The sequence below is a fragment of the Furipterus horrens genome, unplaced genomic scaffold (genome assembly GCF_987537825.1).
Source record: "Furipterus horrens unplaced genomic scaffold, mFurHor1.1.pri manual_scaffold_7, whole genome shotgun sequence".
Lineage (NCBI taxonomy): Eukaryota > Metazoa > Chordata > Mammalia > Chiroptera > Furipteridae > Furipterus > Furipterus horrens.
In genome coordinates, this window is record NW_028327177.1 from 10,499,353 (window position 1) to 10,516,524 (window position 17,172).

Sequence of the window (17,172 nt, forward strand, 5' to 3'; positions counted from 1 at the left end):
AAAAAATCACATCATCACATGATTCCTTCACTCTGACATTAAATATCCTGCTGCTACGAGAACAAAACCAGACTCTCTTTGTATCAGGAAAGCTAGCCGACATGGCAACCGTGGTTCCTGGAAGGAGCCAGGGGGCTGCGACTAGGCTCTGCTGACGGTCATGCATCTGATATAGACTCGTATGCCACATCAATTATTAAGCAAAAAAGAAAGAAATTAAGTCTCAGCATCCTCTTTATTCCTAGCTGAAGTGTTCAGAGAGCCCTGCTATTTAGCTTTCGGCCCTAGATAAACAAACTGGGCACGTTCAGACGGTTCTTTCCCCATCCCTCTGCTCCCATAACTCTGATATTTTAGCACGGAGCCTCCTTAGGAAAACAATAAGGGGTTAGAGGCAGGAATGTCATTTCATACCTGAGACAGAGTCAGACAATCCTAGTTCCAGCCCTGGCTGCAACTCAGCCATTGCCTGGTCAAGTGGTCTTAAACAAGTCTCCACGTGGCATCTGCAAGCCCTGGCAGCATCTTTGTGCAAATGAGCAAAAAGTGTCCCTGTGAGCAAGCAGCAGTGCTGCCAACTCAGGGCTCACCAAGCATAACCTCAGCCAGCCTCCCGCCCCCACTCCCCTCGGCCAGGGCCCTCCGGCAGGGCACAGCCTCACAGCCATTCCCAGAACCCTGCGTCTCTGTTTCAGTTTTGTCACCTGTGAAGCAGGACAGATAATTCTCTGCACTGATGAGGCTGAAATGACATCCAGAACAGTTTATGAATCAGCCTGTTAATAAGAGATTCTGCTGGTCTAGTTCAATCCCACCTCACTGCCTGAGCCCTCCATGATACTTCTCACAGAAGGCAAGGACACCGTTTACCCCTCCGAGATGACTTCCCATGCCCCCACACTCAGAGACCCACCCCCTCCAGACTTTGATTAAAAAACAGGGTGGGCTTTGTAAGTGGGGAGCCTCCGCAGTCACACAGGGCCCCATGCTCACAAGAGCCTCGCACCTCAGCTCAGTGCCCTGAGGTAACCATCTTAAAAATGTCACTCTCTGCTGAACACGAAGGCCCCAGTCATGGAGTGTGAGGCAGGAAGGCGTCGTGGACCCAAGAGCAAGGTCTTTCAGAGGCATGTTGACCTGGGAGCAACCCTGCATCCCACAAGGCCTCAGACAAATTCCCTAACCTGTCTGAACCCAGCTCCCCTTATCTGTTCAGTAGATTACTAACGCCCACTCTTCCCTGTGACTAGAGAAGAAAGGTCTGTTAAATGAAGAAATTGTCTGGCACATGGCAGGTGTTCAACAAATGGAAGGTCCCCTTCTGACTTGTAGTGCCAGGCACTTACAGTCCAAAAGGCAGTGGGGGACGGGTGGCCCTGAAGATCCTTTTGACTCTAGGATTACATGGCTCTCCATTAACCGAGGCCTAGAAGCCAGTGCTTCTGCAGTCCATGGCTATCAGTCCGGGCACATGTGACCGCAAGGGCAGAAGCCCTACTTGTATTAACTTAAGACAGTGATTTTCAACCTGTGTACCACACAGCACACTGGCATGCCACAAGAACTTTTAAAACATGCAATACCTGACTAGTCAAGGATACTGACCTCTTTTCCCTTAGACCGTCAAATAAAAAAAATGACAACAGCCAACACAGTAGCCATCCAGTGTGAATGAACCAAAATGATACCTATTTTGTTGTCAGATCAGCCAGCAATAATTTTGGTAAGCCAGAACTTTAGTAATTAGTTTATGAGTGCATGAGACGAAAAAGGCTGAAAATCACTGACTTAAGGGAAGGTGGCCATTAGCTAGTTAATGAAACAGGGAAGTGCAAGGGTATATAAACAGTGCTGTATCTGAGGTTTGGCTCAGTGGATTGAGCGTCGGCCTGCGAGCTAAGTGTCGCTGGTTCGATCTTCCAGTCAGGGCACATCAGAGAAGGAAAACTCTGATTCCAAAAAAACCTCCGCTGCCTTGCGGCATACCTCTTCAGGGGAAAGGCTAAGGGAGTAAACCCCGACAGAAAATCCGGAGCCGGAGTCCCTAAGGCGGTTTGACGTTGTAGTCAACACCGGCAACTCCTGCGGCGCACCTGAAGCCAAGCTGTATTGACTCCGTCTTTCCCTTGGATCCTTCAGCTGCGAAGAGAGGGGGGGTCTGCTGCATGGGCAACAGCAGACCCTCCATATCACCCTGCCCAGGCTCTGTAGCTTCATCGCAAGATGTCGATTCAACACGGGAGGAGACAGATACCGTGTCACTCCCGAGTCGGACTGCACAGCCATTCTCGGCGGTGCAGATAGACTCTTAAGAAGCTACACCATCGTCTCTCGAGACGGACGGCTGCCGACGATACAATGTTAATCTCTCTCTTCCTCTTTATCTCTCTCTCCGGCCCTGCCCCCTCCCTCCATATTTTTATGCATGGCTGCCAACAGCCCGAGACCCACACTCTCTAGTTCAGCAAACCCAGTGGGGACAGATGTATCTCCCTCAATAGTTATATATCAACCGTGGGAAACATACGAATTGATCCTACTTGGATTACACCCCCACTCCTGAGCCAGTCACAATTGCCAGAGTGACAGGGCTCATGCCACACAGGGTCAGGACAATGGGGCTCAAGCCTCACAACTGACAGTCCCAGTAAGACCACACGAAATGTAGATGCCAGACAGATAAATGCAACATGTCCACTGTGCCTCATGTGGTGTGCTATTCATTCCCAATGGGAGCCAAAGGAAAGGAAGGGAGGGGGCGGGGAATCGGGCGGTAGAGACAGAGCACTTAACTGTCCTTCACCGAAGGACAGGAAATTGGTGATGCACAGCATCAAAGAGAGTCTCTGTGCGGAAAGACAAGGCACTGAGAAAACACAGGGCTGTTCAAAGCTACGAGTTGCATAACTGTGATTAACCGCACATCTTTAAATTTTTTATAGTGATGCAATTATGTTCATGTTTTTCTTTTGTTTAGGCCACCTTTACTGGTTTTCCATTTTAGTGCTAACAGAAAGTTTCCTTTTAAAAATAACTTTAAGTAAAAACAATGTAGGTCGGCTGAAATAAAAATAATAAGCAAATAATAAGATAGACTTAAGTAGCTGTGGACACACAGTAGCTTAGTATACAAACAGAACTTCCTTTCCCCAAGGAGCAGTAAAAACCAATAACTATGCTATTGCTGGTCTATATGGTATCTCTGGCAAATTAAATGTTCTGTCTCTCATTGTGTGAATGGCAAAGCTTTAGCCCAGGTCACCAAGTGGAGCTGTAATAAGATCCCTCAGCTTCTGGCTAGCCACACCTTTTCCCTAGACATACTTGTGTCTCCTGGCAGAAGGGAGGACCACCACTGTAGGACATTGGCCCACTGAATTACTCTCTGTTCCAGGACAGTCACTCAAAGGTAGGGTTGATATGAAAATCACTCATCCCAGCGTTGGCCAGGCCAATTGTCTTTGTGAACAGTGGGGCCGTTCTTCCTGGTCATCCAAAGCTGACTGGCTCCAAGGAGTACCAGCCACCTCTCTGGGGCCGGACTGTCTCCAGTTAATTTCCACATGTACTCACATGTAAAATGGCAGCTGGTCCCACATTTGGATGCCTGCTTGGTTTTCCAATTAGCTACCAACTCCAGCCTATTATTACCCCACTTACCTGTTCAATTATTTTCTCCAGGCCAAAGCAAGAAGTCATCAGCATTTTGATGTGGATCAAGATGTCAAAAAGCTGCACAAAGCCTGCAAAGGAATGGGTATGAAAGCTATTTTGTTTGCTAATTTACTTTTGAAGTTGATTAAATTTGATTTCATGTCCAACTTTCTCGTGATCTTAGGAAGATGACTTCCCAGGTAACTTGTGTCTTCCAGGCTAACCCAAGTGGATTACTTCTAAGATTCTCTTTATAAAAGATTCCAAAGTTATAATCAGACCCTGCTGCTTTTTGGGATTTGATATAATAGTTAGAAATGGGATAGTACAACATTTGATTTGACCCGGAAGTGGAAGAAACTTCACAAGAGGTAGAGTTCATGCAGGCCTAATGGCACCTAAACCCCTCTGATCCCTTTAATGGGAGGTGATGGGAATTAGGTCTGATGAGAGTGGGATTCGGGACCTGGGAACTGCATCTATAAGTAGATCATGTGAACATAAAAGTGTGGCCAAGGTCAAGAAGCAAGGGCCAAAACTAGAGAAGCTATTTATGTCCAGGCCTAAGAGTAAGTGCATGACCAGGAACAGGAGACTAAGGAACAGGTCAAGGGTAAAGCAACCCCAGTTACAAGGTGGGATGAGGGAGAAAGCATCTAGGCATAAGGTCATGAAAAGACACTCTGGAACCCATGGAGATCACTGATGAAATAAGGGTCTCATCCCAAAACCTGGGTTCTAGTATCTTCACAGCCTTGTGTAACCATCATTATTGACTCCAAAACATTTTCATCACTCCCAAAAGAAACTCCATATCCATTAGCCTCCAGTCCCCAAGTCCCCTCTCTCTTCAGGCTCAGGCAATCACTAATCTACTCTCTGTGTCTATGGATTTGCCTATTTTGGACATTTCATGTAAATGGAATCATACAATGTATGACCTTTAATGTCTGGCTTCTTTGATTTGACATAATGTCTTGTGAAAACAAGTGCTAGATTTTTACTTAGAAGTCGATTAGTGCAGATTTGCTTTCTTCCTAGGGATGGGTGTAGTGGTAGAATAAATATGCCCATAAATCCTTTGTGTGACTTCAGATGGAAAAAACTGGGATCCATGGTGGCAGTTCTAAGAAGACATATTTTGCTCCAATATAAGGAACCATCTAAATATAGAATAGTCTGCCTAGCCCCAAGAAATGTGAAAGAAGTTCCAAGGGAGTTGGGGTTAGAGAACATCTGGAAGGAAGTAGTAGAAGGGATTTCTACATAGTAAGTATTCTTAAATACATCACAGAGAGCTGGGGGTGTGGGGGAACATACTGGAAATGAAGGGTCACAACTAGGCTGCTTGGTTTGGGGGCATCAGAGGAAAGCTCAGCAGACAGTACTGGCCCCTTGCTTACATCCAGACCTGGCTAATCTTATGTTTGAATAACAACTGTCTGGAGATGTGTTTGCCTGGAAGGGTCAGGATGTTTATAGTTCTGTGTTCTGCAGAACGGCTGGGCCAGTCTCGCAGGTGCTTCCCTGCTGCCTCCCAAGTGAGTTCCTAACACCTGGATGTGGGTTGGGGCCAAGAGCGAAAGTGGGTGTGGGAATGATTGAACTGCGGTTAAAGATAAACCCCCACATTCTCAGCCCACCATGCAAGTTTAGTTCAGTAAGCACAGGTGGGGCACCTACTGAATGTCAAAATTATGCAGTGCTCTCTCCACCCTTTTAGATGTGGCCACAAAGGGAGACGACTCTTGTGCTGGTCACTGATGTAGAGCACCTTCTATGTGCCAAGGGCCAAGCTGGGTACTGCATGCACATCATCTCATATAATCCTCCCAGCAACCCTGTAAAGTTGTATTATAATGATGTAACAGATGAGAACGCCAAGGCTCAGAGGTGAAATATCTCGCCCAAGGCCAAGGAGTAATGACATGAGGGTGGGCAATGAGAAACTAGGACCATCTTGGGAAGCTGTTATTTGGTTGAAGGCCTGACATTCCATCCTCTACCAAAAAGTGCAAGCCAGACCAAAATTGTATCCTTGGCAAAATTTGTCAGCAAGACCATGCACCCATTTCATTAATGTACCATCCTTACATGGGCTGGATTTAAACGTCCAGGCTCATGCTGCCCAATAGCCACGAAGGTGAGCCATGTGGTTCATTTAACATTTTTGAGACGTCAAATTTTGAAAGAAAAAAAAAAAAAGCAGGTGAAATTAATTCGAAGATATATTTCAGTTAACTTGATACTGTACTAAAATATCATTTCAACAATCAATATAAAAAGTATTAATAAGATATTCGACATCCCTTTTTTTCACATTGTCTTCAAAATATGATGTATATTCTACACTTACAGAACATTCCAACTTGGACCAGCCACACTTCAAGTCCTCAGCTGCCACAGGTACCCACTGTACTGAGTAGAGGAGGGTCTAGAGGCTCCATGCATCCAAAAGATCATGTGTGCTTTCTACCCACCTCAGCCAACTATGCAACCCGAAATAGTAAGAATGCTATACCACCAGACAATATTTGATTTTTCCAAGTAGCAACATGAAACTTAGAGATTTCCTTCTCGTTTCTTTGGTGCCTCTCCTTTCCTTTCCTAAGCAGTGGTTGGTCTGGATCTTGGTTAAAGGCCCGCCCCCCAGCAGCCTTCTAGCCTCCCTCCAGTGCTGATGCTTTTCGTCAGGCCTTCCTCTGGGTCCCTCTGCTGCCTCTGTCCCAGCAGGGCCCTTCTAAAGAGAATGGCTTAACCCTGAGAGTGTATGGACCCAACACCCATTATCCTCTCTGAAATGAAAAAGAATGTTTGGCGTTCTCCCTCGCACCAACGCAGAAAATCCTCAAGGAGATCATCTAGTTTCCAAGTTCTCAAACCTGGATGTGCGTCTGGGTCACTGTTAATATGCAGGTTCTGACTGGGTGGTCCTGAGGGGTTTCTGAGATTGTCCAGCTCCAGTAAATTCCTCACAGGGAGGTGCTGAGGATAAAGCCGGCAGCACACACTGGCCCTCACTATATATCACCTTCTCCTTTTGAACAACATGCTCAGATCCAAAATCCACACAAGGCCAAACTGGAGGAGTATGAGCAGTGAACAGGCCCACCCTTGAGTGGTCTTTGTTCTCTATTGCTGACGTGTACCAGGTTGAATGCCACTGCCCCCCCGCCAAATATGTCCCCCTGGAACTTGCCACGTGACCTTATTTGGGAAAAGAGTCCTTGCAGATGTAATTAAGGGTTTTGAGATGAGATCATCCTGGGTTACCTGAGTGGGCCCTAAATCCTTTGACAAGTGTCCTTAAAAGAGACAGAAAACACACAGGAAGAAGGCCAGGGGAAGACAGGTGGAGATTGTGTTGTTGGTGGAAATCAGGCTCTGCTCCAGGATCACAAGGAAAGCCTTCCAAGGACCCAAGCACAAGACACTGCGATGTAGCAAGATGGTTTATTTGTGTGGAAGGCTGCCCCTGGGTTTCCAATTTCCCACCTTCCTCCATCCCGCCATGGAAAAGTTCAGCCCTGCCTTCAACAAGGCCAAAGCAAAGGCCAGTGTCCAAAGTTTCGTATGCAAGCTGAGTCCTTCAGAGTCAATGCTATCTACTGCAGGCCCCATAGTTGCTAGACCCACATGATAGTGGGCCCCCACACAAATGCAGGGGGCAGGTGAGGGTCCGAGAGAGAGAGAGAGAGAGAAAGAGAGAGAGAGAGAGAGCACATGTGTGTCTTTGTTCTCCCGGGGATGGGCCTGGTACTTTGTCAAAAGAACCAATCAACTTCCTAAGCTTTCACAGGGTTTTTGATGGGTCCAGCCCCTAGCCAATCCATTGTTCCTCAAGCTAGACTGATAGGCCTCTGTGGGCAAGCACCACCCCCTGTGCCATTCTGACTTCTGTAGTGCATGTGCTTCCTTCTCCCTGCTCCAGCCCCTGTCCCCACACCCCACAATCTGGTACCAGAGGCAGGGACAGAGGAGTGTTAATCCTCTTGGCAGAGCAACGCTATGATCCCCTGGGGTGTGAAGCTATAGCTTCCTGGTGAGGTAAACAGGCTTCTGCTCCCCAGTTTATTAAGCTCAATATCTAATTTCCTTTGCTCTCCTTCCTTTATATTAATAAAATATAGTTGACTACCTATGGTAACAACTGAAGTGATACAGACACAAACCAAGGAATGCTAAGGATTGCCAGCAGCCTCCAGAGCCTCTGGAGAGAGTGTGGCCCATGATTTCAGACTTCTCGTCTCCAGAATTGTGAGGGAATAAATGGCTGTTGTTTGAAGTCCCCGAGTTTGTGGAAATTAATTCAGCCTCAGGAAACTCATACAGTGAGCAAGTGGAACATAATGACCCTCCCAGGCAGGCAAAATTCTCCTTCGTTTATAACTTCATCTATCTTCCCTGCATCCATTTCCAAAGGAGAAACTGCAGGACTGGAAAGCCCAGCGGAGGTGCTAACAGGAGAGACCAGCTCTCACGCCCCAGAGATGAGGCTGCCGTCCCCAGGCTCAGCACGGGAGGCTGTGGGCGGCCTTTGGAGTCTGCGGGAAAGTTGAGTTCCTGCCCCTGGTTCACTGCGGGGATCACTCATCTGGGACGTGCGCCCCTGGTGGGAAGTGGAGGGCATTTCAACTCCAGTGACCTTCCTTCATCCTGCTGAACCTCAGCTCCGTATCTTCCCAGAAAATTGCTGGGAAAGCAAAAGCCAGGAGGCCCTCCAGCCTTCCGGAGGCTGATGATCACCCTGTCCTGACCTCTGCTGTAATTACTCGACAGTTTCTGATGCACAGTCAGGGCTGAGGTTCTTTCGTGTCTCATCTTTTGAAAAGTCTTTCCCAGAACCACTGGGGACTGGCCCTGGTGCCTCAAACCATTGTAAATGTTTACAGGAAATGGTTGGGCAGCACAGACTGCTTATGTGACACGCATATTGTGAAATGTAAGATGAGGTCACTGTTCAGTAAATCGCTTCTTGGTTGGGTAGTGGGAATTGCTCCCAGGATGAACCTGGGACCAAGACTCCAAGGCCTTAAGAAAAATAGAGTCATTTCCATGCCTCCCCACACCTCCAGGCTGTTGCTGAGCCAGCCCAGGTCTGCTCTGCTCTCCGGTCTCTCTTTCTAAAGCATTCCAGGAAGGAAAGTCTGTAAGACATTACTTTTTAACTCAATTTTCCTGAATTATCCTGATATGGGTTAACTATGGCATCAGAAGAGAGAGTTTCCTATTGGTCCATGCTATGTATAGCCCACCTGAGCAGCACATGTAGCCTACACCAATGCAGAGGCAAGGTTCAGTCATGACACATGCAAACTTCTCTATCCACTCATCATTCATTTATACATGCATGCACTGAACATTCATTCATTCAGCGAGTCATCTGATAAATACTGAGAGCCTTCTCAGTGGATGCAGCAGTGAGCAGAACCCCCTGCTCCCTGGGACTTGCAGTGTGGCATGGCAGAGACAGACAGAGAAGGAGTACAGGCCACACGAGCCAGTGAGTTGAATACTAAAGGAGGAGTAGAAGTATACCTGACTCATGGTCAAAGATCAAGATGTTCCAGGTAGAGGGAACATCTACCTGGTGAAAGAGAAAGTCTTCTAGCCCTGACTAAGGTGGCTCAGTGAGTTGGGCATCATCCCACAAACAGAAAGAGTGCCGGTTCGATACCCAGTCAGGGCACATGCCTGGGTTGCGGGCCAGGTCCCCAAATGGGGGCATGTGAGAAGCAACTGATGGATGTTTCGCTCGTACATCAATGTTTCTCTTCCTCTCTTTCTCCCTCCCTTCTCCTCTCTAAAAATAAATAAGTTTTTTTTAAAAAGAAAGTGTTCTAGGAGCTACAAGTGATTTATAGAACTGATGGAACAGAGGCCTGGGAGCAGGTGTGTGAGGAGGGACAAAACTGAGAGAGTAGGAGCTACTCCAAAAGGCTTCATATGCCCCACTAAAGACTTGCGACTTTATTCTGGATTTCAAGGGGCCTATACTGAAAGGCTTGAAGCAGAGGAGTGAGCAGCCTGGTCTGCTCATCGGAAAGGTCCTTCTGGGGACAGGGAATGCAGGTTGGAAAACGTGAGAGTAAGGCAGGAAACCCACGTGCATATCATTAGTTCCGCTGAGCAACGTGACAGAGGTGAAGATGGAGAGAAATGGGTGGATCCAAGAGGTGAAATACTGAGGTCTTGGTGGGAACTACCCGGATGTAGGGTGAGGGGAAAGAGGAAGCCAGGGATGAGTCCAGAATCCTGGTGGCCACAATGCAGTGAATGGGCCACCTGGGAGGCAGGAAGGCTTCTTCCAGGAATAACAACAGTAAGGGTCCAGGCCTGAGATACAGGGGCCCTAGACCCAATCAAGACCAGCGCACGTGGAAAGAAAGGAGCAGATTCAAGAGCCTTTTACAAGAAAAAGAAATCCCTTTTGAGGTGAGATTTCTGGCACTCAGAAGTTAAAAAAATAATAATAATATCACAGAGGAAGTAACTAGATACACATTACGTAGGTGACGCTGTACGAGGAAATAAGAGGAACAATATAAATAATGCTGTTGGAACTGAACCAGAATGAGGCAGGTGATTAACCCCTGCTATTTTTACAAGTGAGCTCATCCTAGAATGTTCTGTTTCTCTAGTTGAAACCCAACAGCTAAATCTTCCCAGAACTGTAAAGGGGGAACTAATCCTTCAGACTAAGTGAACAGTCCATCACCATGGTCAATTTAGAGCATTTTCATCACCTCTAAAAGAAACTTCCTACTCTTCAGCTCTCGGTCCCCTCCCCTCCCCACCTCAGCCACAAGCCTACGTGCTGTGTCTTAGATTTTCCTATTCTGGACTTTCATATGGATGGAATCATTCAACATGTGGTCTTCCTTGATTGGCTTCGTTTACTTAGCATAATGTTTTCAAGGCTCACTCATATTGTAGCAGGATTGGTTCTTCATTCCTTTCTCTGGCCAAATAATATTCCGCTGTATCAATATACCACATTTTATTTATCCATTTGTCCGCTGATGGACATTCAGGTTGTTTCCACCTTTTGGTTACTATGAACGACGCTGCAATGAACATTCATGTACAAGTTCTGTGTGGACATTTGCTTTCATTTCTCTTGAGTATATACCTAGGATGGAAATTAAGGAATAGGCCATACTCCTTCCTCTTTCCACCACAGTGCCTAGCAGTGTAAGGCTTCCATGGATAGTTTTCAAGTGAGTGGGAAAAAAATAACAGTTCTCCACAAGACATTAAAGCTAAAGGGTCCATTGAGGTTCCACCCCAGCCTCTCACTGCCACCCTGGCTTCCTCAGACTTGACTAAAATAAGTCTCCATCTTGTTTCTTGTTCACTCTTGCTTTGTTTCTTTCTCCTGCCCTTTAGGAACCAATGAAACGGCCATCATTGAAGTCTTATCAAGCAGGACATCGAATGAGAGGCAACAAATAAAGCAAAAATACAAGGCAACGTATGGCAAGGTGATTCCAAGGGTCCTCACAAGCATGCACACAACCTTGGCCTTGTCAGTCTTTGCTTCTTCTATGTCCCCAGGCAGCGGAGAGCAGCTTTACAGGCTTCCTGAGTTAACCCAAGAGGAAAAAGTGAAATAACTATTGCAAATTTCAATTCACTTCGGAAAACTGAAATTGCTTTGTGGACTCAATAGCCTGTAAAATAAGTATTCTTTAACTCATTTTTTAAATTGACTTCATTTTTATATTAATCTCTATGTTATTTTTTCCACTCATTTGGGCTAATTTCAGATATTAACTTACAGATAGGCCAGTGATTTGAAAATCAGTTTTCACAAGGGGGTCTTTACATAAGAATTCTTCATTTTGTTCAGCTCTCTTCAAGAAGGATATAACCTTCATAAGTGATGGTTACAGGGAAAAAAACCCTTTCATTATTACTTTACATTTTCTTCTTTCATTTTTTGCTGATGATGGTATGTATAGAAATATTTAAATATGCATTAGGCTTTTTAAAAATTATTTTATTTTATTTATTTGTTTTTAGAGAGGTGGGAAAGGAGAAAGAGTGGGAGAGAAACATCAATGTGTGGTTGCCTCTCACGTGCCCCCAACTGGGGACCTGGCCTGCAACCCAGGAATGTGCTCTGACTGGGAATCGAACCAGCGACACTTGCTTCACAGGAGACTTTTTTTATTACTATATAATGAACATACCTTAACCTTTTCTTAATGTCATTAGAATGATCAGTATGCAAACTAAGTGCTAATTATTACAATGCATTCTCATCCATATCTACGAAAGTTTTACAGTTTCAACCACTCTGTGTCTAAAGAGACATAGAGGTAGAGATGCATGTCCTTAGTTATCTGACACTGGGCAGGCAACCGTCTCTTTAGGCCTCGGTCTCCTTACATACAGAATGAAGGATAATTTACCTCTCTTCTCGGGTTGCTGGGAGAATCAAGCAGGATAAAGCCAGCGCAGACCAGGGGAGCTATACTAGGTCTGAGTGTTTCCATTTTACACAGAGGAAGAGTGGGGCTCACTCACTTACATGACTTATGCAAAGTCACACACGAGGAAGAACAAGGATCAGGACTCCAAGCCGGAACTGCAGGGCCAGTGTTCACCCTGGAGAACCCGTTGCCAGGAGACAAGCTATTTATTTACATACCACGTGGCCCAGACGGCCGTGCTTTGGTAGCCTTTCTGTCCCTTCACGATCAGGCTTGACGATGTCATTCATTGAGGACACTGAGGAACACAAGTGCATCGTCAGTTTGGTGGCGTGTAATGGAACTGAATGGCGCTGAGCCTTCATCGCGCCAGCGTTGCCTAACCAACTGGAGCAGACCCTCAGGTGCCACGCTGTTTCTTCCCCCGTAGCGCTGCGGAAAGTCAGACACAGGCTTTCCCAATGATACTGTGAAGTAAGAACAAATGGGTTTGAAGTGAGGGCCTCAGGCCCGTGCTAAGGACAGAGCGAGCGCGCTCCCGCACAAAGCGTCGCTATGCCAACGCCTGCCCATCACGCGCGCGCTTTCCGGGCCTCGGCAGTCCCAGGCAGGTCGTCTGCAGCAGCGCACAGCTAGGAAACACGAGAGACGGACCAGTGGAAGTCCCGAAGCCAGCTGAGCTCCAGAAAGAATACCCACCCTCAGGTGGCACAGCTAGTTAGCAGGAAAACCAGCATCAAAGCCGAGGTGTCGTGAGCCAGCTGTGTCCACACAGAATGTAAACACACAGGCTTTGTTTCCATGCTTGTGGCTTGGGAGAGTAGGCAGCTGGGTTTCTTTTCCCTGTGGTTTCATATACAGGGGGACCCCCTTAGCCTCAGAGGATGCCTGGAACTGTGGACAGTACCGAACCCTGATATATATTACACTGTTTTTCCTATACATACATGTCTGTGCTAAAGTTTAATTTATAGATGAGGCACAGGAAGAGACTGACAACAACTAAAACTAAAATAGAAACAGTTGTAACAATATACTGTAATAAAAGTTACGACTGTGGTGTTATGAAGTAAAATAAGGGTTACTCAAACACAAGCATGGTGGTACCAAAACAGTCAATCTGATCATGCAGACAGCTACTAAGTGTCCCTTTCAGGATTTAACAAGAAAACCAGAGTGACGATACCTCTGGTTTGCCCAAGAAGGTCCCTGTTTATTCCTATTGTCCCCTGTAATTACCAGCAGTGCCCCTCTTTCACTCTCAAAAACATTCCCATTTGGGTGACAAATGATCTGGTCCCCCTAGAAATTATAAACCTATATTTCAGTCCTTTCTAGCCGAGTGTTTGGGGACAAGCCCTTCATTTTTCTGAGGCCAGTACACATGGGGATCATGCCAGTACTTCTCCTGCCAGGGCCGTTTTGAGGATCAGTGAGAACACTCTCTGAACCCCAAACAGTCTGCAAATGCTGCTTGTTGTGATTTACCTTTGGGGCCTCCAGACCCAAGCAGGGATCTTCTCTCTGCCTCGCTGCCAGTCCTGGGGGGAGGTGGATGGGTAATCAGGAGACCATTGTCCCTGGAGCAGGTCACTGATGACTACAGAGCCCCTGTTTTGATCACCCCTGGAGCTCCCATGGCAGGGTCTTGTTGACTCTGAGGCCATGCAGTGAGGACAGCAGACAGCTGCCCCTCTCCTCTTGGCCATTCCCAGTCAGGGCTTTCAATGTCTTCCTACAGGACCTGGAGGAAGTGCTCAAGAGTGAGCTGAGCGGGAACTTCAGGAAGACAGCCTTGGCCCTTTTGGACCGCCCCAGCGAGTATGATGCCCGGCAGCTGCAGAAGGCCATGAAGGGTCTGGGCACAGATGAGGCGGTACTCATCGAGGTCCTATGCACAAGGACCAATCAGGTCAGTCCCAGGCAAGCCCTCGGATCCATCCCCAGGGGGGGTGTCCATGCACCCCTCAGAGATGGCTGCAGCAGCCAGAAGGGAACCGACACCCGACATTCCTCCCATGGCGTGAGCAAGCGTCTGGGCAGAAATGTGTCTGCTTGTCCTATGCAGGACAGATGCCTCTTCCAATCCTCTGGCTGTCAGTCTTGGGGTTATTGCCACTGGCTTGACATAATAGATCCTTCCAGAAGAGCTGTACCAGTGCAGCCTTTGTTTTTCTAAATGGATGCAGTTTTAATGCAGCAAGCAAGATTCTCCTTTCCCCCTCCCAGCCTGACCCTGCTGGTCTCCTGAAGTGAATAATGCATCAAGCAGTCCAAGCATGTATGGTAGCCACCTCGTCCATGGCTCTCCTAGCATGGAGTACAAAAAAGACTGTAAGGAGGCAGGGAGGCGGGGGAGGCGGGGGACCCACAGCTGCCAGCACCTCTCTGGGGGTCTCTGTGTTCTTCTGTCTGCAGACCTTTCCCCTGGCCCCTTGGCACATGCCACATTTCAGTAGCTGAAGAGAACATTTATTTGCTAAGGCCCCAGTGGAAGCCCAACCGTCTTTGGTTCCAGAAGCCGCAAGGGCCAAGAAATTCATCAAGAGTAAAGAGGGTCTACAAATCATTATTTGGAGACCCCCATTCCTCTTCCACAAGCAGCTATCACTTTAGAATGCAGAGGCCCAGCAAGAAAAATGCCAGAAAATCCCAACATTTTTGAGGCCTCCACGTAGGAAACCAGAGCTGTGTTTGGAGCAGAAAGGGGCAGTGCTTCGCCACTAAAACACTAGTTAAGCTTTTCGTGCAGACGACCCTGAGCTGGTTGCTGCTGCTCAGCCTGAGCTATCCCACTGTATTTCCAGAAGCGCTGCCATGCTCTGAGCTACATCAATCAACCGCTTTCTGGAACTTTCCTGGACTCCTTTATCCCCCACAAGATAATAAAACCCTCCACTTCTGGGAGTTTCCGTTTAGGATCGTGCCTTAGAAGAGGGTTAGCGAACGGCGGTGGCACCCGTTCGGTTCAATAATCACACAATTCTCCCTACTCAACGTCCCACCCCTTCCCAGAAGCACTACAGCCCCCGCAAAGAGGCGCCCAAGACCAGGGCAGTCAGCAGCCTGCCTTGGCAAGAAGATTAATTTGATCATTATTTTTCTAATCCTATTTGATCATATGCTGTTTCCTCTCAGCCTAGTTTCTTTCGGACCCTGGTCCCAAATAGCAAGCAAAGCCCTTTATTTTCCATCAAGCAGATCTGAGAGCAGAAGGAAGAAAAGCAGAGAAAGACCCCGGGTTCAGGCAGATCGTGGTAGTGGGTTGGAAGGAGGAGAAAGGGGAGGGAGCTGCTTAGACACAAGTGGTCACCCAGTGTCCCCCCCCCCGACCCCCGACCCCAACCCAACCACCTTTCCTTCCACCCATCAAAGCCCGGGACTAGGCTTATTGGTTCTACTGTCCACCCCCACCTTCTCCCAAGCTGCAAGCTGACTTTCACTTTAACAGCCTGCAGGTGACAGTGTGGGGAAGCACCTGCTGTGACGTGCTGCTGGTTCAGGTATAAACTAAGGCAGCCCCCGAGTGGACCACCTGGCACACCTGTCATAGAGATATTAAGCGATTGTTCCCAGGACACACATGCAACAAAATGTTTACTGAATAAAGCCATGTGTGAAGTACAGACAAATTAGAAACAACTTAAACATCCATCAATTGGAGGCTGGCTACACACACTGGTTTGCTGTAAGATGGAACATTTTGTATCCATTTAAAAAACACTAGGTAACTAACTATGTATAAGCCTGTCTGGATCTCCAAGATATATTATGGAGTGAAAAACTAAGTCAAAGCACAATGTGTTCAGTATTCCACTTTTTATACACGTATGCAAAATGATTCTACGTATTTTCAGTAGCACATATATGTGTACCAATACAAAAGAAAATATTTGCAAATATAGGCACGGAACTTCAAACATGAACTGTCTGGTTGGGGTTAGCAGGAAAATGCAGCTAGAAGGTCATGAGAGATGTCAGCTGTCACATTCCCGTCTATAACACAGGAGAATGTCCGCAAACCTTAGCTGTTTGCACGGAAGGGGCCCCTTTCACACCTCTGGGGACCTGCTCCAGGCCTAAGCCCTGACCCATAGGCTGGCCCCCTTTGGAAGCTTCTGGCGTCCAGAGACAGGCCCCTGACTCTTGCCTCTATGTGTTTCTCTGTGTCTTATCGATTAACCCACCTTGGCCAATGGATTTTATTACCTTTTCTAGGAAATCAGAGACATTAAAGAGGCCTACCAAAGGTGTAAGTAAACTTTTGTTCTGACTTCAGATAAAGAATGTCCTTTTCAACATACCTCTATGAAACTACATCATCTGCTTTCTCCCCTCCTTTTTCCTCCTTCAAAAGTATTTGACAGGTGCCTTGAATCCGATGTCAAAGATGATACAAGTGGAAACCTGAAAAAAATTCTGGTGTCCCTGCTGCAGGTAAGAGGGAGGAGGTCTCCGGAGCCGTATGATCTTGGGGCAACACGGTGCCGTGATGAAAGGGGCCATGTCGACAATACACTTCCTTCTCTTATTAAAAATATTACCAAGGGATGATCGACCCGGGCTCTGTCAGATCAGCTATTGTGAAATTATTCAACTGGGATTGCTCCCACAATAATAATCTGTCTGGTCATTTGCAGTTCACAATCCCTTTTTGTTAATGAGTTATCTCATTGGGCATCCCCACCTGGAGAGGATGGGTAACTGCCTGGGTTTACACACGGTAAGACAGCCCGGGAGCCAGAACCAGACCATCTGATCCCAACCAAGCAGGGCCCTTTTCACAGCACAACTCTGCACTTACTTCCAGAATTCACCCCAAGCCTTAGCCTGTAGGAACCAGGCATGGAGCTTAGCCGAGAAAGTGGGGCTTTCAGAATCGGCCCTGTAAGGACGCAGCTCCTAGGCCTCCAGCCGCACAGCATTGGTAGCCTCACTGACACATCCATCTTTTTATTATTATTATTATTTATTTATTTGTTTGTTTTTTGTTTATTTATTTTTAGAAAGAGGGGAAAGGAGAAAGAGAAGGAGAGAAACATAACTGTGTGGTTGCCTCTCACTCACGCCCCTAACTGGG

At 47.1% G+C, this 17,172-nt stretch overlaps 1 protein-coding gene across 3 annotated transcripts in view; it reads left to right on the forward strand.

Moving 5' to 3' along the window:
- ANXA13 (annexin A13) overlaps positions 1–17,172 on the forward strand; it is a 45,705-nt gene that overhangs the window by 15,372 nt on the left and 13,161 nt on the right. For all 3 annotated transcript variants that reach the window (XM_090283394.1, XM_090283395.1, XM_090283393.1), the window contains 5 exons: positions 3,682–3,757; positions 11,044–11,138; positions 13,834–14,004; positions 16,311–16,344; positions 16,450–16,529. In XM_090283394.1, the coding sequence (XP_090139520.1) occupies positions 3,682–3,757; positions 11,044–11,138; positions 13,834–14,004; positions 16,311–16,344; positions 16,450–16,529 (456 nt within the window). The remainder of the gene's footprint in view (positions 1–3,681; positions 3,758–11,043; positions 11,139–13,833; positions 14,005–16,310; positions 16,345–16,449; positions 16,530–17,172) is intronic.